This window comes from Mastacembelus armatus, chromosome 23, assembly GCF_900324485.2.
Source record: "Mastacembelus armatus chromosome 23, fMasArm1.2, whole genome shotgun sequence".
NCBI classification, from domain to species: Eukaryota; Metazoa; Chordata; class Actinopteri; order Synbranchiformes; family Mastacembelidae; genus Mastacembelus; species Mastacembelus armatus.
Window position 1 is genome coordinate 12,876,574 of NC_046655.1, and position 26,558 is coordinate 12,903,131.

At 40.9% G+C, this 26,558-nt stretch overlaps 1 protein-coding gene across 5 annotated transcripts in view; it reads left to right on the plus strand.

The window, feature by feature from the left end:
- Positions 1–11,077: 11,077 nt before the first annotated feature.
- ppp1r12a (protein phosphatase 1, regulatory subunit 12A) overlaps positions 11,078–26,558 on the plus strand; it is a 40,843-nt gene continuing 25,362 nt past the window's right edge. For all 5 annotated transcript variants that reach the window (XM_026327013.1, XM_026327017.1, XM_026327016.2 and 2 more), the window contains exon 1: positions 11,078–11,414. In XM_026327013.1, coding sequence (XP_026182798.1) covers positions 11,178–11,414 — 237 coding nt within the window. In that variant the 5' untranslated portion in view covers positions 11,078–11,177. The remainder of the gene's footprint in view (positions 11,415–26,558) is intronic.

Here is a 26,558-nt window from a genome sequence, read left to right on the forward strand (position 1 = left end):
CTGTTGCACTCTCTGTTTTCCTGAACCTTCAGCTAATGCGTGACAAGTGTGAGGAGTTTAATAGCCAACAGATAAATGTGTGGGATGCAGTGATGGACTGAGAGTGCCAATATCTACACCAGAGTCAGGCAGAGATAGGAAGCACTGTCTGGGGACCCCAGGCTGGATGATAAGCTTTCAGATAAACCCATATTTGTGTTATGGTTTACTAGAGGCCCTATCACCATCTGCATAGGAAGCATGTTAAAGCTGCTGAATTGTCCCCGATTCCCTGATCTGTTTGGCAGCCTGTGAAACCATACAATCCTTTTTCTGTTGTTACCTGTCAAGTTCATCTTACAATTTCCAGACTTCTCAACCATTTAAAGTTAAACGCTCTCAGATCACTGCTTCAAGGAGATATATTTTGAGAACAGGATCGAATACACAAGCACATGATAACTTATTCTGTTTTTATATGTCAGATGAAATGATAATGTGCTTAGAAGATTTAGGACTCTTAAATTCAACTTTCTTTTTAAAGAGACAGACATGAACCTAGAAGTGCAGAGCTTGCAGCAGGAGGAGAGTCTGCAGTCATCTGGTAAAAGAGCTGGCAATAAATAAAGACCACACCATATATGTGCAGTTTCTCTCTGCAGCCTTATGGAAACACATCACCTGGAGGCGTGACCCCTTGACCTTGTCTTGTCACAGCACCCTGAGCACGCTCTCAGATTTACAGGGGAGGAGATGCTGTTCCTGGCCGGCCATAGAGTCTCATTTGACCATAATAGGCTTTGCAGTGGTTGAAAAAGTGTTGCTGGTAATTGAAGTTTCCCTGAACAGAAGGAGAAGATCTGCTAAACCCAGCAGTTGGAGAGGCTGAGAGGGGTGCAAAAGGTTTTGTGAGGTATACAGAAGTGCAGTCGACATGGCAACGAGAGAAACTCACTTGAGCTCACAGAGTTGAAAAGTGTCTTCCCTGCAAAGCAGCTGTGAGGCCAATGAATCTGAAACTCAACAGAAGTATGGTTCAGAGGTCTACAGGTCTTCCCTTTTATATCCCTGTGTGCGGATCTGTAAATAGTTCACTCAATCTCACTATTTGCTGTGAAACGTTCAAATGTACACGTCGTACAAATCAAACTCATGTCTCTTAATGGCATAATGTCACCCCTGGAAGTGACACGTATCAAAATGCCCTGCCACCACCCCTCTTTTTTGCCTGTTGCTTTGTCATGGCAGCGGTAAATATTGATGTCTGTGTGAGAGGATGATAGCTCAAAGTACTAAAATGTAGCCCGGTATTGAACCCCAGTTTGGACTTGAGCCCTTTCCATTAATTTGGCTATTTCAGCATGCATTTACCACATAGCAATGGGCCTTGCAGCTGTCCCATGCTCTGTCAGCTTCCATCTGGCCTTGGAGTTGAGGCCACAGGATAATGCAGGAGAGGACAGGCTCAGTGGTGCAGTGGACATATAGTCTCTCCTCCTAGTAGGCTCTGCAGACAGTAGTATGACTACCTTATAAGTTAGGTCCTTTTTCCTGAAAGTCAGCAATGTTACTGCAAGAACCTGACTTACCCATTATTTATTATTTATGTGATTATGTAATGATTTGTTTTTCTGAGGGATTTGAAGTGGGTATTGTCCTATTGTTTCAGTGTTCCCTTTCCTTTTGTAACAGACGGATATATGTGTTGTAATCTAAAGGAGCGGATTCGTTTTCTATGTTGCTCTTTTTGGGAGTTGTTGAGGAAAGAAGGCATAAAGAGGGATGTATAAGAAAACATGTTGAAACTATGAGTTGTGTTACGGGAATGCAATGTTATTTGTCTGATAGTGTGTCTTACTTGTGGCTTTGAGCGCATTTTGCAAAGTATCAGCTCATGTCAGCCATCAGTGCAGGGATTTTATTGTATTAGTTAAGACTAGACTCAATATATGTAACAATACTATCTTTAGACCTGTACTTTTTATTTAATTAAAAATGCAGGTATGAATTATTTTGGTTGTTTCTATTTCTTATCGAAAACAATGAACCATGTTTCTAAAATCATAATTTATAAGTATGTCTAACTGATGTACTTTATTAATATTGGAATTCAAGCAACAACTACAAAATTCCCACAATTACCAAATTTTAATTCTCACTATTAAACTAAGTGACTTGTGAACTCGCTCTCACTCTGAGCTTCATGTAAGATTTAGATAGATCAGCCTTCAGGCCTCTGACTCAAGTAATGGAAAAAGGGCAGCTCTTCAAATTTTGTGGCTTTGTTCAGACTAATGGGTTGTAATATACCATCAAATTTGGTTCAGGAAAACAAAATGACTCCAGCCAGCTGACTGAAAAAGCCTCATTATGTATTTTTGTAAGGCTTATTGTTTACAGAGCAGGTAGAGGAGCTCAGAGCTTCACTTGAAGTGTTGGATTCATGGGACGGATCTGGCTTTCGAGTGGGGCCAAACCTGCCAACATAACAGCCTTTCACTCGTCATTTGTCTGCTCTGACACACATGCACCAGTACTTCCCCTCTATCAATCTCACTCACCCTCATACACATGCACACACACATACACTCAGCTCGCCCACACAATCTGATGCATCACCCGCCTTCTCCTCTTGTTCCATGCTGCTCTTGTTATTTCCCTCCTTCTCGCTCTTTTTGTGTGAGTTTGTATCTGTGTGTGGGTTGACTCTGGGCAGGGTTCATGCATGAGGCAGTGGCAGTGGGGTGAGACCATGGCCCTGTGGGGTCTGGCTGACATCGACATCGATACAGCCAGTGAGGGTCACTACTTCAGCAAAGTTTTCTTTATTCCTCACTTTTACTCTTTGTTTCCCTCCTCTCCTCTTTCCGCTGTTTCAGGCCGATGGGCTCTGGAACATGGTGCTCCCTCCTGCTGTGTCCCTCACGAACATCTGGGAATACAATGATAAATATATGATCACTGCCAGCAACTAGTGTTCCCTTATTTCTCTCTCCTTACTCTGCTTGTGCCTGCACACATGTTAAAAGGTTGACAAGTTAATGAAGTGCAGCCTAGACAACATAAGTACCTGTTATAATTTATTGTCTCTTCTCTAATAAGTGCATATGACAAATGATTGCCACGTCATGCCGGTGGACTTGTGTTTGGTGTAATATTTACACAGTTTGTCTGAACATTTTTGGTTTGTTTTAAAAGTATATATGATCCATATTGTGTTTCTTGGTCTATGTGTTAAGTCACTTTGTGTTCCAGGCTCCCAGGGGCAGAAGAGACAAGGCTGGGAAGCTCTGATGGGAAAGTGGGCCAGCTCTTTCAGCCCTCCACTGGAGAGTGCCTTAAAAGGCCTGGAGAGATGATGTCGTGGACTCTTTCCTTTCCCCCCTTATGTTTCCCCCCTCCTACAGCAGCGGAGAAGCCCAGCAGCAGGAACAGAGCCAGTCTTTGGCCAAAACTCATCATGAACATCAGAGAAACACACGGCACTGATGACTTCATTGAGCTGAAATAAGGCAGCTATCCATCAGAAGCTGGGAGGGCTTTTTAAGAGAGATAGGATTTCCCGCACTGGAAGTTATTCTGCCTTTCTGTACTCGTTTAGTCTGATTAAACTATGTACTTTTTGAATTTTAGAGAGTTACTAACAATTGCAGAACTGCGACAATGTTCCCTTTATCTGCAAAGCAAAAGCAGAAATGAAAAGAAAGTGCAACAGCAAACTGGCATAGTATTGTCTAAGTTGTGCTTGGCTAATAGTGAAACCCTATTATTTAGCCATTTTTCACATACGTCCACTAGACCTGCAATATGGTGGCAGTTTTGACCAATCAGAATGTCTAAAACTGTGGGCCTTTCTGTTTCAACAAGCTAATATCTTCCATCACAGCCTCTGCAATTGGAGGTAAGAACCACTTAATATACACAAAGTCTGTAAGGCCAAATCCCAGTGCTCCCTTTAACCCCCTACAAACGCACACAGTCATCTCGGAGCCTCCGCTATCCCTTTTCCCAGGTGAGCTTCCTTCTCCTGCATTGGGCATGTGTGGGCGAGCTCTTTACCATTTCCTCATGAGGTCCTAAACGACAGGCCATCTGCTGTTATCTGGGGAATGTACTCTGCACACTTCATGGACATATATGTACCAGTGGTTTGATGTCTTTGGTATTTTTAGCGGCAGCCTGCTGCTGGAGGTCATTATGATGATGTCATCCGCTCTGTTTGTTCATTTTCCTACTTGCTTTTCATGTTGCGTTTGCTTGTGTTTACTCATCTGTCAGGTTTTATTTTGGATCGTAGGGACTTGTTCTGCCTGACTTACATCTTCGTCTTCACAATGTGTCATTCTCAGACCATAACCAATTCCTAACAATGAGACATCTGCAAATGTGTGTGTGAATTCTTTGTGGAATCTAAACAAGGGACTGTAAGTGTATTTCCCAAAATGTCAGACTATTTTTCATGGACAGACTGAGTTTAGGGTATGGATACATTTGGCAGGAAGCCTACTTTAGGAGTCAGGACAAGATGCAGAAAATTCTGTTAATCCCATGTGACTGCAGAGTGGTGTTCTTTCTGATATGGTCACCCTTGAGGTGTGCCTGCAAACACCAGCTCCACCTCCAACACTTACACCCCTTCATCCATCCTCATCTCTGTCTCAGGTAGGAGCACACTGCGGCTGTTGACAGGTACCATGTGTGATGAACAGTGTCAGTTGTCGCCTTGTCAGCTGCAGCACAGTCACCCTGTACTGTGAGGCCCACAGCTAAAAGATAACACAACTGAATGAAATGCTACAGTAGGTCACCGCAATTGACACTTTCCCTGAACGCCAGGCTCAACATGTCATGTTGTCTCTGGGACACGTCCACATTCAAAATGCCCTTAATTTCCTTTCTTTTGGCTGCACTCAGGACACATGAGGAATACTGGCACTAAAACTGCCTTGACCCAATTATAGCGCACTCTAAACCTGAACTACATAACAGGGAGCAGTTCACTAATCAGGTATTTGCATTAAATAGTGCCATGATTTTAAACACGTACTATACTTCAAATGAGATAATATTTAATCTTAGACTTTTTTCTTCTTGTATTTCTGGGAATTTCAAGCCACCGAAAAAAGATTGTGGTGCAAAAATACACATTACTTTGAGGTTGCTTTACTGGTAATCATGCATAGTATAAATCTAGTCAGACAAACAACCCTGCACTAACCTCTTCTGAGCAGTAATTGATTGTCCTAGTATGTGAGGTGAAACAATAAATTCTTGATTTTTTCCCTGTAAAGATTATTCTAGCTCATACTGTATGCAGAGATTGGTGCTGATAATACTGTCAGATGGCTGCATAAACAGTAATATGTGGGTGGCTTCACTGCAATGGGGAGAGTAACACTTATCTATTTTTAAGCCGCTGCTTGAGGGCTTCCTTTGTGAAGTGTGTGCATGGAACTGAACTGCACATCATTTCTGTATGATAGAGAAAAGTGGATTTAAGATGGATTTCATGGCTGCTCCCTGATCTTGGTTGTTTAAATAAAAAACACTTTTGTTAGACATTGCTGTTTTAAACAGGGTTTTAGGAGTTTTCAAAGGTCCTTTACATAATTAATGTGGTGCTTGACATCCCTGGGTTAAGGTCTTAACCTGTGGCTGAAACAAAATGAATGTGATTGGTGCATAGGACACATGTGGATTTTAGGATTACTGAGGTTGTGGGAGATGAGCTTAGTTAGGAAACAAGATATATTACACCTGTTAATTGTTACATGCGTCTGTCCATATGTGAAGCAGAGTACCTTGAAGTACTGCCCTTAACAAATGAGATGACCGGTGACCTTTGACCTCAGAGAACGCACCCACTGATTTGCACCCACTGGTCATCCACGAGGTTCCGCTCACTTCATAACATATAAAAGGAATTTAAACCTGATAGGGCTGAGGCTTTAAAGACTGATCATGGCTCTGTTTTTCCACTCATGCGTCTTTTCACAATGGAAATAATGAGGGCAGAGGTTTTGAATTGCTAAATCTAGACCTCTAAATCAGGAGTACCTTGGCCCTCAAATAATTTAAGAGATAAACAGTATCAGTGGAAGAATGGGAGTATCCTGTTCAGCTTTCATGGAGTGCAGCTGGTGCACACAGTGGAGCATTTTCACAGAGCAGCTAAAGAGCCAATATTTGGACACAGGACCATTGGTAGAAGCAGAAGGACTATTGGACTTATATTCATCAGGTGGACACAGGTTACTAATTACATTAAAAAGGGAACACGTCACAGGCTCCACAATCATTATAAGGTATAAAACATTCTCATCTTCTGAAGCATAATTTTTATTTTTGACAGCAAAAACTGATGAGGTTTTTTCCAGGGCTTGCTTGACTGGAATGATTCATCATAGCTTTTAGCACTAACCCATTACCGCCTTCATGGCAGCTCCAGATTTTTGCCTATTATTAGCCTCTTTTCTCTAGGAAACAAGGTCACTCAAATAGCCTTGTCTTATTAGGCTGTCACTACTGATTTGCCCTTAAAGAAACATGCATCCCTGTCTACATCATACACTATATCTACTGCTCATTTGCACATACTTCACATGATATCACTGTACATTTGAAATGAGTTAGCAGAATCACACATCCGTTGTCATCATGCCAGAGTAATGGCCTGGGATTGAAAGAGCAGAATGAAGTGATGCTCCAGCTCTTACAGCCCTTGCTAAGTGAAAGCGACTGCCCTATTTCTGTCCAGTGTAAGAGCTCAGCTGTCGTCTGGGAGTAGATCACCTCATGAACACCCCCAACCCTCCACTATCCTCCCTGCACCCCTGTTTTGTATGCAGGGTGCTCTTGCTGAGATATCTGCTAATACCAATGCAGACCACAGATTATTTGATCAGATTTGTATTTTGGAGAAACTTCCCGATTACATGTGAAAAGAGGAAATGAGAAGTCTTATTTAAAGTGACATGCTCCCTGAGATTCCAGTTAAAGACCTGAATTTGTGCATGAATCACTCAATATCTGTTCTGTGTGATACATGACGTATTGCTGCAAGGCTTAGCATATTAGGTTCAAATGATGAATGGACCCAAAGTGGCTTTGCAGTGCACAAACACAGCAAGAGGCATCCACAGCTGAGAAGAAGGCCAAGCGTGTGACCACTGGCCAGATCAAGTTGCTATTATTACTCGTCTTGATGAAAATGATCTGACACAATCTATCTGCCCCCTCTTTTTTACTCCACCTGCCATTTTCTCAACTGCCACTCCTCTCTGTTTCTCTGCCAGCTGGTTTCTGTTCCTACACTTCGTTGCCCGACATATGATTGGCCTTACAGAGGGTGTCTTCTCATTCCACTCTGCCCCTAAATACTTTGACAGTCCAAGCCCCTAATGACATTGGAGAGGAAGGTGAAGTTCTACACATAGTTAACATGCAGTCGAATGGAGCTCTGTTCATCACTGATGGATGAGTGTTGAGCCCAGTCCAACGCTCAGAGTCACCTTGGGCTGTTGTTTCATGGATGAACTATTCTAGGAAGAATATTTTTCTAATTTATTGGAATCAGGCTTTTCAGTTTCTGTTGGCTCTCACCTGATACCACAGTCCAGGACAAGCTTTTCAGTACGCCTGTGAGTAATTGGAAGGAGTCTGATAGGCTGCACCATCACTATCAGTCTATTTCTCAACATCACTTTTTAGACATCCTCTGATAACATCAAAGCATGACTATTTCTATCTGCTCGATAGTGCTGTTGTCTGGACCTGCAGGTTTGGAAAGTAGTTGAGTGTGTCAGTGTCACAGGCGCCAACAACAAGCATTGGGTGACATGGGAGCAGGCGGCCGTTTGTCTGGCTTCTCTCAGATGGGTCTGAGTTGTCCGCACTTCACCAGTCACCCCTCTGTGAGTGCTGCTCGTCTAGGTCACCTGCACTGACATGCTGGTGAACATGACTGGATACAGTTACTGTATGGGCAATGAAAATAAGGAAACAACAGAGAACAAAGTGAAGGGTAATGAAAGAAAGACGTTTGTTTAGTCTCCTGACACATACACTGCATGGCCATCCTTATAGTCACAGCTGCCAGTCAGAGGCGATAATGACGAAAGATTTTTCTCTAGTGTTATATAATATCATATTACACAACATTTTGTACTGCATCCTCTGACATCCTATCACTTGTTCCAAACCCAAAAATTCTGGCAGTAACTACATTTTTTGCTCTGATTGCATTTAATTTATTATGTACTGTATATCATAAAGGACCTTAGGCTGACATCACTGAGATAAATACAGCTGTTGGGGGATGCATAAACAGGATGCTTTACAGTATAGCCAAGATATTTGTCACAGTGTTAAGTGGAGTGTGTGGGTATACGTCAAAGCGTTTTCACGGTCCCAGAGCACGAGTGGCCCCTCTTACATAACTATAATGTTGGCGTTATAGTGGAGAGTGGTTAGAAGGTTAAAAATGTACAACACATACTGGAAATATTTAAATCCCTTGGGGCTTTTTGCATTTTGACCTTTTACAGAATGAATTAATAAAGGATTCAGTTTGTGTTTTCTGACCCAGTGTTATGTAAATCACCATAAATGGCAAGTATTTAACAGAACACATTCAGTTTGGTGTTTTTCCACAAAATTAAGACGTTTGCAATTTCTTAAAAGCTCTGCAGATGAACGTAAATAGCAAATTAATTCCCCTTAAAAATGAATTAATTAGTCTGCTCAGTGAGCTATTTGAGTAAATCCTCATTGAAATCTAAGGGCACATGTAGCAGCATGTTTTCTATGTGAGCATAGGAAATTGAAATTTCAGTGCTATCACAGCCTGGTATTCAAGTGTTGGTAAAAAACGAATTACTTCATTTAAAACAACAGCACAGACCCACGAAGACGTACACACCCTGATACACTCTCATTACAGTCAGAGATGGATGGAACCCACATGGCTCACTTTGTGCTGCCAGCCAGCGTAAGATCAGCCCTCCCCACCAAACATCAGCGTACACATTGCTTTCTCTCCACCTCCTGATATCAGCACCCTGAAGCCTCGGGCCAACAGCGTCAGTGTCAGGAAGCTGTTCCATCATTCCTATGAGTGAAACCATCGAAATTTCCCATGACATTTCTGTAACATTAAGGATCAGTATCAGCTGAGCCGCTTGTCCTCTTGGTGTCTTAACCTTCATGTTCTGGCTCAAAGAAACATGTGCTGCAGGCCAATTCTCATTTGCTGTATTTGCAGGCTATAAATTATATAAATCTGTCTACATTCAGCGTCAATGACATGAAGAATTGTCTTGAAATGAGAAAATGGGGGTAACACAATGGCTTATGGTCACAGTTGTATAAATGTTTTGGATCATGATTCTGCTTGAACAGCTTGTTATTCAGGATGTCAACTTCAAGTTCAGTAGGTGGGTGGTATGTAATCATGCACAAGCAGCATTATTTTCTTTTAAATGTCTTTAAACACAAAAGTAACATCATTATCATCAGTAATGACACTTCAGCGTTAAAAAAATAGGCTGCTTGCTTTATACCCACAATTGCCTATGAGGAGGCAATACCGCACCCCCTGCTGAGTACACATGGGTGTCTGCCAACAATAACAAATGGTGGTGCCAAAATAAAAAATAAAAAAAAACATTTTATGCCCGGCCACTTTGTTTTTACTCCAGGTTGAGCAGGACCACCCTGGTGCTTGAGTCCACTAGACATTCCTAGCACTTCAAGTGTTACCTATCAAATCACTACAGGTACCTTGTGCTGAGAAGGTTATTATTTCCCCTCAGTGAGCGGTGTGTTTTTATTGGATGGAAAACGTTACATGTGAAAAAGGTGAAATCATTTCATTTCATATCATGCGTAGAAGAAAGGGAGAATTAATCTAGAATGAAAGTTTCGTCCTTTAGCATGGCAAATGCCATTTCCTGAAATAAAGAGGAAAAGAACGCTTTGAAAAATAATACACTTTGAACTAAGAACAATGGGTATATCATGGTCAGGAAGTTTGTTTTAATCACTATAACAGAGAAATGCACTCCAGCTCTATATACACCAAAACACAGAGTGACACAGTGCAGTGTTTTCTTTGTCCTGCAGGTATTATATATGGAGAATGACTATAAAATACAAAGATGTACAGTGCTAGATGAACTTCTAGGGTATTAGCATTAAATTTTCAGATTTCATTATAATATAACAGATTTGTTTTTATGTAATTTATGTTGTTTCCATTCATATTCCCAGTATTAAACTGATAATATAGAGATGAGATGTACAAAACCAGTGTTAGTAAATTCTGTTTCATAATGGAAGAGCTGAGTATTACATTGGGTTTAAATGTTCACAATGGACTGCTGGACCATTTTTCAGCTTGATGAGAAAAATAAAAATCTCAAACAAGGTCCAACATCTGATAACAGCCTGAACCATCTCCATGACAACTGAGCAACTCTTGCTGCAGGGACAGGCCACATGCTATGGGTAAAATCTTTAGAGATGGTTTTGTGTATATATATTTATATATTGCTTTACACGCTGTATTGTTCTTAAGAAAAGCAGAAATGGTAGAAAAAAGAAATGGTATGTTTTAAAGCATGGGTTGTTTCACTTGTATAGTGAAATACTATATTATGGTTGAACATAGGTTGAACTATGAAATATTCATTAGGAATCTTAAGCATATTTTCCTATCTTCCTTTCTAAATAGTTTTTTCTTTGTATACAGAGAGTTTAGTGAACCAAAGTCAAATTCCTTGTTTGTGTGCACAAACTTGGATAATAAAGCTGATTCTGTTTCTGACTTAACTAAATGCTTGGGGCTCATTTTAACTGTAAATGATTGTGGGCTGGCTGCATGTTATGTAATATTTTCAAGCACTCTTGTCTTATTTGGTGTACACGGCCTATAAAGGATTACCCTGACCACTCTCCCCTCATAATCTGCTGCTGATGACGTTATACTGCAGCTCCTGCAGATCCAGATCTCGCGAGACTATGGACAACAATCGAGACGCACTCGCTCTCTCTCTCTCTCTCTCTCTCTGTCTCTCTCTCTCTCCGCTCCCCCCTCCTCCCCAGCCCTCCCTTCCCACGCCCCAGTGCGCTGTGGGATAGTGCCACTATAAAGTATATCCTCTCTCGGAGAAAGATAAGAAGCCCGAGACAGGAGGGGGATGAAGATGGCGGACGCCAAGCAGAAGAGGAATGAGCAGTTAAAGCGATGGTTGGGCTCGGAAACTGATCTGGAGCCTCCTGTTCTGAAAAAGAAGAAGACGAAGGTGAAGTTCGATGATGGCGCCGTGTTTCTGGCCGCCTGCTCAAGCGGCGATACCGAGGAGGTGCTCCGAATGCTTGACCGGGGCGCTGACATCAACTACGCCAATGTAGACGGTCTCACCGCCCTTCACCAGGTTTGTGTTAGCCACCTCTATGTGTTAACATCGGTCACTGGTGCTACCGGGACGGTTAGACACAATCCCGGGTTTGCTGCTAGCAGCTGCTTACTCTGGAACACCTGTCAAATGGAAGCCATTCTCATCCCGTTGTTTACCTGCCTAGCACACCCGTCCTTTCGACGCAGGCTTAGGGATGAACGAACTGGCTTTCCCTGTGGAAGAAAACAGTGCTAACAGCTATCTGCATATAGCGCAATTCCCAGCGTGCAACCAAGTTTTAAGCTTCGCTTTCAGGACTGCGTTTTGCTTTGGTAAACTAGCCCACAGCCTCAGTCTGTGGGCGCAGTCTAATTGCTGAAACTACTGATCAATTTCCCTTCAGTATCGTTGGGTCGTTTTGTGTTTAAATTAAACTCTCACATACACGATTTTGTGGTTCAGTGATGTTGTTGCTAAACCTCTTCTCATGTGCTGTGATCGAGTCATGCCAGGTGTTTAACACGAATGTTGTCATTGATTAAAGCCACTATCATGGCTAAATGAACTCAGGCTATACCCTGTGTAGCAGTAAAAGTCGTTTTGTTGATAAACCGCGACTGTGGCTATTCAGCAGAGCTAGCTAGCATTAGTTAGTTACAACGTCATTCAGGCTAGTGTCATCCAAGCAAGGCCTTAGCTGTGAAGCATATTTACACAGTATTGACAGTGTTGACATCAGTGTTTGGGACATTAGTTGAAAAAGGTAAACAGTGCTAAATTATTGCAGTGCCTTGTTAGCTGCGCGGAATGTACTGTATGCTAACGCTACATTAGCATGCTAAGCTAGTTGCCGTTAGCTGTTTTGGGTGGTTAATTCATTCGTTAGCTAGCTTCAGAAACGACGTCAGAGGGTCACGACTGGTTTCCAAATCTGACGTATTGTGACGTTGTGTCTTTTGCTTTAACCTTAAACATATGTGAGCTAAATACTTTGCTGCTTGGTCTGAATATCAGAAGCGCTAAGATGAGCATTTGCCGCTAACCACCGTAGCTACGTTTAGCGCTACTAGCCTCTGTACTTCTAAAGCCTAGTAATGGAAATGGCACCAGGCGAGGCTTCTTGAGACCAAACACATCAAATTAACTAGTTTATTAGTCTCCTAAAATACCAGTCCGGTGATAGAAATACTATGGTAGTTAGGAGCTAGGTGCGATTACAGGAAGGACACCCCCGATTTGACCAAGTTGGGTTTACAGATGTGAACTGCGCAAAAAAAAAAAACTCGATAGCTGCAGTTTATGTTTGGAAATACCTGTTTATTTTATTAATGGTGTAGTGTATGGGTTCATTTGTATCGTCTGCTACTCGGTTCATCCTGTGCTGTGCTTCAGAAGTGACATCATCTTTATACAGTTTACTTTTAAGCAAATAGCTGGAAGATTCCTCAATATGTTTTCTTGCAGATTGATATGTTATGTGGTGAAGTTTTTTACAAATGTAATACGTTTATAGTGTGTTAACCCCAACTCTGTCAGCTGGTGTTCATCAATAACACTGTGTGAACTAACATTATGTGAATTCACTTTTTCTCATTTGTTTGGATAGTAAGTGTTTAAATGATCGAAGGTTTATGAGAAGAGTTCTTGTATTTAATGTTTAATGCGAGCGTAGGTCTTCAGTGATGTCGCCTCATTACTTGTGCCCACGTCTAGTTTTAGTAAGCCTGAATACTGTAATGTTCGCCAACTTGCAACAAGGTGTGTTTGTTGTCCAAGTCTTTGTTACACTTATTACAAGTTTTAAAGTCACATTTTCTGAGTTAGGTAATTTGCTTTATCTCTAGACAATCAATTGATTTTTTTTTTCTGTTTATTAATGTTGTTAAATCAGCTATTCTTTGTGCTCAGTCTGCTATAATTAAATCTGGAATCATCATGGCCCCCTGTGCAAACTCATTGGGTGGAAACGTTGCCTTTTTTTGGACTGATGTCCAGGGATGAGCTAGAGTGAAGAAAGAATTTGCACTGCCGCTCTCAAGCCTTAACCATCTCTGGAGACAAGAAGCTCCTCTGTGCATGTGTGTGTTTTGTTGGGCCAGCATGTGATCTCTGGGTTTTGGGGTCTTTATAAATGAGTTCAAGAAGGCTAATCCCAAAACTGCAGTGAGGTCAAACTGATGTTAGTTTACTTAGATGAAATGAAGAGGCTCAACAATCAGAGCCAGATGATGTCTTTATCATGCTTCTCCTGTTGATTTTGGACAATAAACTCTAGAGCATAACATGTCATGATTTTGTGGAAATTAACAAGTTTTGTAATGACAAAAACCATACAAAACAGGTCATTTTCACAGTTTCATTTTGTGCAGCGAACTGCAGTGTCCTGTTCTGTTGAGTAAATGACCTCTGGCTTTGTTGTAAGATGTGTCATGTTGTTACATGAGGGCTCACTTCTAGCAGCAATATCTCTCCCATCACTGGTGACCGGTGTAAGGTTATAAATACCACTGCCACAAGTTCTCCTAACTGGGTTTCAGGAGATGATACTAAGTTTGGATATGACTCAGAGTCTGTAGCTCTGCTTTGTAGTGCAGCTCTGGCATAATCTCACATTTTGGTTGTCTCTGTGTGAGTCAGAGACTTTGTGTCAGTTTAAAAATGACCCGTTGCTGAAAAACCTATAAACATGTTCTTTTGTTAATGGTGTCTCTGTGATTCATGAAGACCGTTAAAGACCTTTTTTTTTGAAAAGTGCAAATACACACAGCTTTTGGAGTTTCAAAATTACATTTATATTTTCTACTGAGTGAGAGAGACCGGTTCAGCCAAACACAGATGGCATATGTTCAGGTGCATGGCAGAGAAGATGTGCAGTCTAGCGACTAGTAGACAAGTGGAGATTCCAGATCCCATGGCATTCCAAGTCCTGTCGTCCTAGCCCATGCATTCCTCACATGGCAGTCGCTGGAAACCATGGCAAAGACAGAGCAGAGCAGACATTCCTCAGCTGTCACCTAAACCCCTCCCCACTAGGCATTCTCTTTCTGACTTGCCTCTCCCCATACGATGCCAAGGCCCAGCTGACAAGTGCCCACCAAGCTCCTTCAAGGCAGTTAGTATGGAGGCAACCAGGGCTTGTCACTTTACACTAGAAATCCACCTTGACCAGCACGTGACCTTTTTCTTCTATATTCATGGCCTTTGCTGTAAGGCTCAGCGTAACATGTCTGAGTAGTGTATTACAGTGCCTGTGCTCTGTTGATATTACAAACCCTTATTATGGCCTTGGACTTCATGAACATTATCTTGCACTGTCTCCATGACAGTGACTATGGGGAAGGTTGCTAATAACTTGTGTTGGTGGATTTGCATGTACAGAGTGGGAGTTGCATAACAGGCTGAACAGAGAGAGAGAGAGAGTCTTTGGCAGAGTTCAGCAGTTTGAAATGAGACTCAACTTCATGAATCTTGTAATGGAACAATTACAGAGCATGTGGTGGAAGATGGTGAGGTGGCTGTGTTTCTTTTCATCCAGACCAGCATCACTCATGTTAACAGATTACATAATTACTGTGGATCTCACTACAGACCCAACCCTGAGATTTTCAGTCGTGCCTGAGGATTGGACTTGGCCAGTGAGAGAAGCAAAAAATGAAAAGCTTTGTCTCTGTTCTCCTGATGAAGGCATCATGGCATCCTCTTACAATGTCAAGCCCTCTGTCTTTTCTGTTTTTTCTGCCTGAGACAGAAAATCCCAGCATCTCATGCGGAGATGCTAAGACAGGCAAAATGTATGCATTGCGTTGCGGATCTTGCCTGTTTCTCTCAACTATTTGGTTAGCCTAGACAACAGAGACAGGTTAGTGAGTTACAGAGTCTGTGGCTGAATCTACAAAAAAATCTGTCAGGCCTTTTTCCTGCGTAATAACATCAAGATCTGATTACTGTTAGATAAAGACTATCTAGGTTTACATATTCTGAGGCTGAGATGTAATGCATAATGTTGTTTTCAGTTTTCCAGCAGCTGCTTGTGGTGTTTGTTGGAATGTACAGAATGAAATCCTTTATTTTTCAGGTAGTGTTAAGAAGTCAGGTGTGTCTATTTTTTACATGTGTTTCAGAGATTAGAATAATACTATGTATTAATTGGATGAATGTCAGAGTTGAGGTAGATAAGACAACACTCAGCTTATCTTGAAGTGAAGCCATTTGATATCAGTTGTTTCTCATTAAGTAGCTGTGTAGTATAAATGACCAATTTTGTTGACACGACTCTATCGGCAGCAGGATCTGAAAAGCTTGACCACTACGAGTAATGCTGTACATGGCACAAGGGTGTTTTGGTGTGTAGATGAGCCCATCTGCTTTGTATATATCCAGTATGCCTCTTTTTGTTGAACATCTGAGGAGAACTAGCCATCTAACCCTGGCTTCTTTGGTGTAATCTTGATAAAGATCTACATTTAAAATTTTTGGTTTAATGAAATGGAAAACATTTCTTTAGGTTTTATGATAAACTACAGCAGCATTTAGGCTCTTATCACCCAAGTGCTGCTTTTTTTAGTGTCTTGCAGCATTTGATATTTGTCAGTTTTAAAAGACGTCTGCTTTCACATCACTTTTCTTGCAGAACGTTGCACAAGACTTTTAGGTTCTTTGTTATGGTTGAGGCTAGAGCAGTAGTGAGCTACTCATGCATTTCTGACATATCGAAGAATACATTAGGATGCAATTTAATAATTCATGGTCTGGAATCTAGACAGAGACTGTCTAGATTTTATTGTTCTTTGTTTAGCCTCCCTTGTCATGTGTTGATATTTTATTGTGGGTAATATTTGGACCTGATTAATAGCTGCTTTTATATGAGTTATGATTGTGTATTATTTCCAATGACACAACTTTTAATATTTAAAAACCTGCAGACAAGAGACTAATAATTTCATTTGACTGTATTCTCATTTAGCCTCTTGGTGCTATTGCTCATTATTTTGATGAATGATCAGTGTCTCATACAGTATTGCTTCCTTTAGGGTATAGCAGAGGAAATAGTATTGCATCATTAAATTATTAACCACATAAAACAAAACAGGTCCTGCAATAGTAAACTGTTTTCTGTCTTCAAATACAGTTCAAATAGAGGGTGGAGGCATAATTTGAAATACAGGGGGGAAAAAAAGCATGTCGGGATCAGTATGGATTAAACATGGCAGCACATCACCACAGCAAAAACAGGAGTTGGACAGTGGAGTGAGATTAAATAATGAATCAGCAGCTGGATTGTTTTTAGTAGCTGACCAGTACTGAAGATGTTCAACTGTGGTTTGAACTTCACGCAGGGCTTCTTTAGGGGGGAAGTTTGATTCAGGATGATTAGTATTGTAGTTACAGCAGAATAAGCATAATGCCTTGAGTTTAACTTTATACACAGAAGTATAGATCATCCAGTGACAGATTCATTATAGCACTATTGTAACCTCAGCATGCTTGATGACTGAGAGAGTTAATTTTAGAATTGGAGCCTCAGAACATGCATGTTTTACCTGTCTACAGTGTAATTGGCAGGCTCTCCTTCACCATGCTGGCTTGTTTCATTCAACCTCCCTGTCAACCCCGTAATCAACAGCAGGAAGTTCTTGTGTTTGTGCGCCAGAGGTTTGCAACATGCCAATTCATCTGCTGATTGAGACACTGATGTTTGCTTGTACACTCTATGAATATAAGATATATGGCTTGTGTTAGCTAAATTACTTGAGAGGATTGTTCTGTACTGCACTGAGACAGAACATATAGTTGCTTTGTAAAGATAGTTCCTTGTTTCAGTCAGTTTTACAACAGTAACTGCTGAAACCATAACCCTAACAAGAAAATACGTATAAAACAACTGTTTAACGTAACTGAGCATATAATAACAGGGTAAACTGTTTCATGTGAATATGTTTTTAGAAAAGGAGGATGTTTGTGACTATCTTGTTGAGATTCTCGAAGATGAAATTGTTTAGGCTTTGAAGAAAATACTCGTGTCCATTGTCACTTAAACTAAAAAAAGAAAAGCCTGACTTCCTCAATTCCTTTCTATATGTATTTAGGTCACTGCTGTGATAATGCATAGCTGGAATAAATTGCCAGAGGCATCTCCACTAGAGTATTTGGAACAGTGAGGGTTCTCTGAAGTATTTCAATTGAGCGTTGCTGCAGGTTGGAACTGGTTCACCTGGGGTCGTAAGAAGTATTCTTCAGTATAGCAAGCCTGCCGCTGTGTACATGAGCTGCACTGACTAGGCAAGACTACGGACACGAACTTGATTTTGTCCATAAGTGTGTTTCATATGGTGCATGGGGAGGCTTCTTATGTCACACTCAGGTTATTTATTGTTAGTCTTTGTAGAACAAGTGGATAGTTTTTGTCACAAAATGTAGCAGGCAAGCATGAGTACCTGTTGTGTTAGACAGGCTACACACTATATGAATGTATGCCTGTATTGTATTGTATAGAACAATGGGGCCATCAAAGAAAAGGCGTGGGTCACAAAGTCATATTTGATCACAAGAAATTCTGAGATCTCGTGGCTGTGGAGTCTACTCTGAGAGATGATTACGGCAGGTGTGTGGTCTCTCTTTCTGGCTGAATCATCTAGTCTGGTTTAAGAGGTTTAAAATTGGTTCTCTTTATGTCATTGGTCTCCCGCATTTTTAAAACCGGTCATGTTTGAAAATCTAGTCTAGTTTGTAGCCAGCCTTAACAGATAAATGCCCACCACGTGCTTTTCTGTCTGCCCCCACTTTTCCAAGCCACACATAGTATTGAGCTGCTGTGAAATGTTTGTGGGATGACCTCAGCTTGTTGTTTCCCACCCTGTGGCTAATAGTGTCTGTCTTCCACTTAAGCCAGGTCTTCTTGAAGCCATCCTGCTGTTGTTTGCTTGGCGGCAGCCATATGTCTCATGCTGAGTGTTTTTTATGAGCTGTTTTTGAACTGAAAACACCTGGATCCACAGACTGTGAATTCCTCATTGTCTTACAGAGCAGCAAGTACAATTAAAGCAGAGAGTCCATGTCTGTATGTCGTCTGTGGCAGGGTGAGGTTACATTCTTTCCATTTATTCTCAAAATGGCTGCATCTTCAGCTGATGAAATGAGGAATGGAGATAAACGCAGAGATTGGCCCTTTACACACAATCCAGACTATTATTGTTAAGCCTGGAAATATAAAACATGATATCCTGATGGTGTCACTTCCACCTGTCACAGAATTTTATAGAACAACCGTGTTACAGCACCTGCTTGTAAAATCAGCGTTTTTCCTTTTAGTGTTTAGGCGTTGACTACTGATGATGAGTATTTGTGAATAATTCATGCTGTTGCTAATTTGACAGTTGCAATAAATTACATACTTCACTATCTGTCTTACGTCACCAGTGAAGATAATATTGTGCTGACTTTAAAAAAAAAAAAAAAAAAATATATATATATATTTTTTAAGCTAATACCAGGTGATAAGATAATGTAATGCTGCATTTCTAAATGTCATGCTTTTCCTTTACACATGATTGATATTGATTTTTGTTTTTGCTGAGTGGCCATTGGGTTGAATGCTGTTTGCTATGAGACTGTCCCACTGCTGTTCGTTCTTGTAAGCACATACGAGTGATACTCTTCCTGCAGATAAATAGCAGTGTCAGTAAATGACTCTGGGACGTGATAGTCTGAGTACTTTGGCTTGTGATACAAATGGACTCGCATAAGTATGCACCCTCTGTGTTAGCTATAAGCTGTTTTCTTTTTTTTTTAAATTAGAAAATCAGTTTTTGCCTTATTTCTCTGACAGGACAGTAACTCTGAAAGAAGATGAGCAGGTCGTTACTTACGTCAGCATTTCCTGTCTGTGCCATACTGACGGTTGTCAAGAAATGGCAAATGTTATCAGATCTCATGAGAACTCTTCCTAACATCACGCTATTAAATTAAAAAAAAAAAAAAAATTAAAAGAGCATAATTTTTTAATAACAGCTTGACCTAGAAAATATTAATGCTTGTGCTCATTCAAAAGAGAGAGCAATAATCATACAGTTAATAGCAAGTGATCGCTAAATAAGGCACAATGAAATAAGTCATTACAATGTCTTGTTTCTAAACGTCATCTGCATGTTTTATAGAGCATAAAAGTCAGGTCAGCAACTCCAATCAAACTGATATGTTAATAGACTGATACATGGATAATTAATGAGCCAAAACCACTTAAGCTGATTCATAGAGAACTAAACATTTATTACCTTGCAGTGCCAGATCATATTATCTAATCAAGAAACAAATACTATATTTTAAAACCACCTTGCATGATGACTGAATTATCAGTTTGGTGATGAAATGGCATCTAAAGCATATTAAGTGATGATATGCAAAGATGGTGCTCCTTAATGGTTGTCTTTTGTGAACTGACTGCATGTGATGAATGTTTTAAGCAACTGACATAAATTATTAACTATTACGGTTGCTTAACACTTGCATACACACAGTTTTGTGGCCTATTTAGGCTATTCGAAGGACAGTAAAAATGGATACCACTGTGCTGAGCATTTTCAGGGCCTGAACTGGGGAAGTTTGGTGTTGCTCGTCTTTCCTTACTGAGGTGGTGACGGTAGGAGGGATTAGGGTGTTAGAGATTTCAGGCCAGAGAGGAACAGGAAGGGGCTGTTTATTTTTCTCATTTCCTCTTTGAGGCTCTACCACTGCGCCTGCTTCATCCACTCCCTCTGCTTTTATCACTGACACTAGCCTAACAAAGACACATGTACTCACATGTAAGCATACTGCTGTCTGCACTGCTGTGCCTAATAATTTCTCTAGAACTGAGCAAACAAATGTGCTTTCCCATTTAATTCACCACATCACGTGATGTTTTCATTTTGTTGTTTCTCAAAGATCACTGACTGAGGAATCTACATTGCATAGGTATCATTACTTTGCTACTTCTGAATATACTTCACACCCTTGTTAAAAATATATTGATTACAGTTTTGTCAAAGCAAGTTCATCACACTTGTTTACATGGGACTGGGTCAATATTGTTTTGGTGTAGGTTGCACTGGACTCAGTTGGTTTTGGTCCCCAAATTGGCCTGGTGTGACAGTGTACTATCAGTTCAAGATGCACTGTGATGCTGTGTTACTCTGGTGATGATGTGTTTTTGTGCTGGTAATGGGTATACACTGGTAAAATGCCTGCAGGGTAGACTCTGGCACCCACACTATCCAGTAAACCTCATGCGTCCAGAGTCTGTTGGAGTGAGCGATGACACAGTGCCAGTGTGCTTGGTGAAGAGGAGAGGGGGTGTACTGTGGATCATGCTCAATGCCTCTTTAGTAGATTGTCAGTGACTGCTGACTGAGCCATCTACTGTCCTCTGTATAGTAGCGTCCACATAACGGTTCTGTTATATGGAAATATCAACAGAGGTTGTATTCTGCGATCTGTCCGTGGCTATCTGACCTCTCTGCGTCTCCCCTCGTGGTGCCCCCTCTTGCTTAAGACCCCTGACATGGAAGTAAACTTGACTCTGAAGTGATGCTATTGTTTTAGCTACTGAGCAAAAGCCCAAGTGAAACATACAGTTACGATCTTGCCGGCATTTTCTCCCCTCGTCCTTAATACTGGTCTTCTTTTTCCATGGGAATCCCAGGGCCATATATGGTTGTCCTCAGTAGCAGCAGCCTGAGCACTGAAGGCAAAGGCTGTGTGTGTGTATGTGTGTATGTGTGCATGTGTGTAGCTACAGAGCTCATCTAGCGGAGAAACACAGCTGGTCACCCTGCAGCGCTCTAACCTCCCCCCTCGTACCCTCTGGCCTCCTGAACCCTGCCAATAGCACAGGAGCTGTGAGCTCTTTGTTTCAGATGTAAACACACAGGCAGACGTATACCACCTCATAGTATAAACCTCCATGCTATAGTGGTTCCTGCAAATATGGTTTTACCAATTACTATGAAGTTCCTGTCTTTTGCATGTCAGGTTTATTTTCCATCTTCAGGTTTACTTTTCAGTCGTTGCTCTCCGTCTGGCCTGATCTCTCTAACACATGCAAACGCAGACCCATAACGCACTCAAACTTGCATGCAGGCAGTAAGAAGGAATTCCTTTTGTGGAAGTGGCTGCACGGCTCTAAGCCGATGACGTAGCCTGTGAGGTGTGGCCTGAGCGCTGATGCCTGAAGCCCCAAGGCTAGGAGTATTACTTATCTGGGAATTTCTCCACTGGTATGCTAGTCCAGGGCCTTTCTGCATACTGGCTAGGTGGTTCCAGAAGAGAGCAGTTGTACTACTAGAGGGGGAGGGAGACAAGTTAAGGGAGCGACAGACCAGTTGTGAGTTGCTTTGAGTGGCTTTGCTGCCTGTACTGTTGCTTTATCTGAGAGAAAATTGGTCTTTCCCTGTGATGGGAAAATAAAAAGTCCTGTGTTATTAAGCTCTGCCTTGGATGCTCTGAACAGCAATTCTGAAAGCCACTAAGCTTTTTTTCTCTCTCTATTTTGTACATGTAATGTTTGAGAAACCTTACACCACAATACCTAGATAATGCTCTAGCTGACGCATACTAGGTACATTCAGCCATCGTCCATCTCACCACAGAAACGACAGCAGTTTGACTGCCCCATGTCATGACGAGAGGAAAACTGAAGAGGCTTCACTGAAAGCACCTGATGATTGGTGGGGATAACAAAAATTAGCAAATGGAATTTTTTTGTGAGCTCTTGTTTAAAAGGAGAATGGGAGTGGTATCAACTCTTTGTACACACCATGATTATAAGTGCTCTCAGTATCTTGTGGTTTTGTTCGTTGATCCCATCCAATTTCCTATCACAGTCAAACAGAGTTGAAGGTTTGTTTGTGGGTTTTAATGAAAGCTGACCATTGTTTCTAAAAAGACATGTTGCTGCTAAGTTGTGAATGTTATTATTACAAATAAAAAGCTTTATATGTAATAATCTGGAGATGTGGCCAAGACTCAAGAATAGATACTGGCAAGTTTGTAATTGTGTTGCTTTTCACTGTGTTACCTCTCAGCAACACTGTTGTGCCATTAACATGCTAATTGTATGCAGAAAAGCTGCTAGCTCAACAGACCTAGCTGTTTGCCTGTGCCACTGTCACTCTCTGTAATAAAAAGTACAGGAGCTCCAGCAGCAGCAGCTTTCAGTGGGGTGCTTAAGTTGGCCATCTGAGGGTGCTGCTAAAGGAAGTCAAGGAGGGGAGGGGTCTTCAAGTGTCTCCTTGTTGTGGAGTGCTGCTAAATTAAGCTTGGAGCTCTCAGCACAATGACCCTCTAGATAATAAACCTCCCCTTTTAAACGCACACAGTAGCTATACACCTTAACTATAGTGGGAGGAATGCTATGACTTTCTTTAAAGTGTATTGTCTGGGGTGTCAGATTTCTGTCTGAAGAGAAGTACAACATTCAATATATGTAATTTTCTTCTGAAAATATGTATTTCCCATATATAAAATTTTATTCCTCTCTGTGATCCCCAAATATTTATGTATGTCACACAGTCTTGGCTTATTTAGTGCAATGATGTAAGTTCTGTTAACATAAAGATTTGATGCTAGCCATCACACGCAGGAAAAGGAAGTAACTGTGCTGTGAACACAGCGCCTTGTATTTCTTAATCTTCCGTGGTCTGTTTTGAATTAATGACAGTAATAATCAGTGGTATTGCTGCCTTCCTTTTTTGCAAAAGAGAGTCATGGGAAAGTTAAAAGTCATGCCTGCATGATGTGCTTAAAAAAAAAGAAAAATAAAGATGGTACCTCAAGTTGTTCCTTTCAACATTAGTTTTTTGATGTTGTGCTTTTTGCCGTGCCTTCAGGGGCTATCCGAGCAACCCCTGTGCGCTTTAAAATGAAGTCTTTTCTCTATTTATTTATGTTTCTTACAAAAGCCTGACAAGGCCTGAACCCGTTCTCTTTTTGGCTTTGTTGTCAGGGCAACAGACCAGCCTTCTTTCATAGGTGCACGTCATGGGTGCATTTTTGGGTTCTCTCCGAGAATGGCTTAGACCATCTTTTTTGCAGAGCTAGAAGGGAGTAGGACTTGAATTTCTCCATATTATTCCAGGATTAGAGTGGTGCATATGATGGAAAGTATATTGTTTCTGTCCTAGTCTTCTCCATATTTATCCTTGTTGGCTTGGGAACTGTTGATAGTGCCTATAACCAGCCCTACACAGATGCAATGGAAGAAATGGGGTATATACACATGATCCCTGCCTTACTTACCTTTCCATCATAGACATGTATTGGCCAGGTGCAGCTTTTCTCTTTTAAAAACTTGTCTTAAAAGTCAACATGAACAACACTGAAGATATTTGCACATATCCAGCTATTTATCTAACAAGGTTAGGTCTGATGATTTTATGCCTGTTAATATTTGTCTATGCAACAGTCTGTTTTCCAATTATAGGGCCAGAAATTTTTTTTTGTCATTTTTCCTCAGGATGACTAAGGTCAGGTGTCTCATTCCTACTCTTTCATAAAATGCTACTTAAGGCCAGTATGTATATATATATATATATATATATATATATATATATATATATATATATATATATCCATCTGTTGAGGTATGTCTGTTTATTAAACAGACTGTCTGTCTATTAAACAGACATACCTCAACAGAAGGATATATATATATATATATATATATATATCCTTCTGTTGAGGTATGTCTGTTTAATTTAATATGCTCCCATCACGGTGCACTCACTCATAAAAACATGAGACACGTTTTACTATTTAGAGCTGATGTTTGGTTTAGATGGGAAGCAACATGGTAAAAGCAGCTTTGTGTTGTGAAATAAGATACGCTGGTCGTTTGTCACGTACCTACAGAAGTAAATAGTCAATGCCAAGGAAGTATAATAGATATTGTACTGTGCATTATAAATGTGAAATTATCAATTTGACTCACATTGACCACAGTTCATACTTTTTAACTTTAATCAATTTCTAACTGCGATTAACTATTTTCGCCCCACTGCTAACCACATCCCTCCAAGCTTAATGGACAAAGCAGAGCTGTTTTCAGTAGCTGGCCCACACAATGTACATTAAACTCTATCGCCCAATCAAATGGAGCATCCTGTGTCCATTGATTAGATTAGGGCTTGATTTTATTTTTGCTGTTATGGCAACTTCCCAGAAGGCTCTGTTTCCATTAGAGAGGGGAGCAAGGACTCATCCTGTGGTCCTGTCTGACAAACTGACACAATGCATCAAGTGATACCTGACATGCTTTGTTCATTCACAGTCTGGACTAAATGCGTATCATGCAAAACAATAAATGTATTATAACAATGCAAACAAGTAAAGCAATTTAGATTCACTTCACTAGGTTTAGCATCTGCTGCATCGGTATAACTTAAGAAGCCATTCTGGCTTTTGTGTTGTGATCACATTCTTTGTCCTCTGCTGCTTTTTTTTTTTTTTTTTTTTGCTGTATGGTGCCATCCATCTCATTGCCTGCATGCCTGACAAGGCCTCTCTTTTCCCCCTCTCAGGCACACTGGCCAAACAGGTTTAAATGGCAACGTGTCTGCTTGTGAGTGAGTGAGTCATTATATGTCTGAATGTTTCAGTGCGAGCACTGCACAGTCCTATACATCTACATGTCACATGGAGGCTGAGTGAAGTACACTGGAATAAGAACACACTGTTTCTTAATGTAATTCCAGTTAATAGACAAATCACCCGCCTCTACACCGCTGCTGACTCATTCACTCTGCCTGCTCTCAGATATCTGTGGATTTATGTAAACCGTGGATGTGAATTTAAATCTTTGCTACACCCTTACATTACTGTCTGCTGCGCAACGTGTTCTCCTCCAATCAGTAGTACACACAGGTGTATTACAGGATTTTAGATACTGCCATGCTACATACATAAAGGCTAGAGGATGTCATGGTACTTTCTCTTGACTCTTGGCTGCTACGCTGGCACCTGTCAGCCATTAAGGGATTACCTTTGTCGGGCTCCAGTGGCTGCTGGGAGGAGCCAGTGTAGAAGGCAGGTGACGCATTGAAGAGGGAGGGTACAGCCAGCACTGTGTTCACCTTAAGGGGCTTGTTTTCATTCTTAAAGAATTAAAAGACTTTGAAGAGATAAGAAGTGTGTGTGTGGAATGACTGAGGGGGAAGATGAAATGTATAGGGGACTACTTTCAGAAGAGAGGCAGCCATTAAAAAAAAAAAAAAAAAAAGACTAGATGTCAATATAATGACGCACCATTTGTGAAAGGTTCATGACACCTCAAACCAGTCACCCTCACATATTCTGTGATTGCATGACAGGAAATACTTTGTCTTTTTGTGATCTGAAAGCAAAACTAGACGTCTGTGCTGTGAAAAAATGAAACTACCCTGAAAATAACCCCGGAGTTTCTTTAAACCACATTTGCTGCTGCCAGTTATTGGAATGATTAAAGCATAAATGCAATAAAATTGAAAAATTACTTGAAGAATGACTTTAAATAAATAAATTCTTTATATTAATTCCCACAGGAACTAGACTCTTATTATAATGAATCTCTGGAGAGCAGGCACAGCAAATGGTGGTGTGATCAAAGACTGTGACCGCTAGTGATGAATGAGCATCTATTCTTCTCTGCCCACTTTCGGAATAAATAGTCATAAATATCTTGATGATGAATAAAGCTGTATATAAAGAATGTCTGTTCCACGTGAATAGATGTTGTGTTGTGATTGATATTGGGTTGTGTGTCCTGCTGTTTGTTTTTTAAAACCGTGAACCATAGATCTGTCTTGAACATCTACTAAAACGTGGGCTTGGATGGGAAGCATGAATGGTTGGGATGGAGTTGCCGCATCTGTTGCAATGAGGATGAAATTTCATTGCTTGAGAGGTGCAGCCAGCAGCAGTATTGGCGTAACCTCTTGTTTTCCCATTTGCCCAGTCTGTTTAAAAAAAAAAAAAAAAAAAAAAAAAGTCCATCTCCACCTGATAAGAAACTCTTGTCGAAGTACTTGCACACCCGCACCTAACCAGACGACATCATACATAAACAAACACACACACACTGTGTCAGATAAGCTCAGTGAAGCCTTCCCAGGCGCTCTTCATCTCTGGCCATGTACGGCACTGTAAACCGCCCAAATTTGGACAAGGATTCCA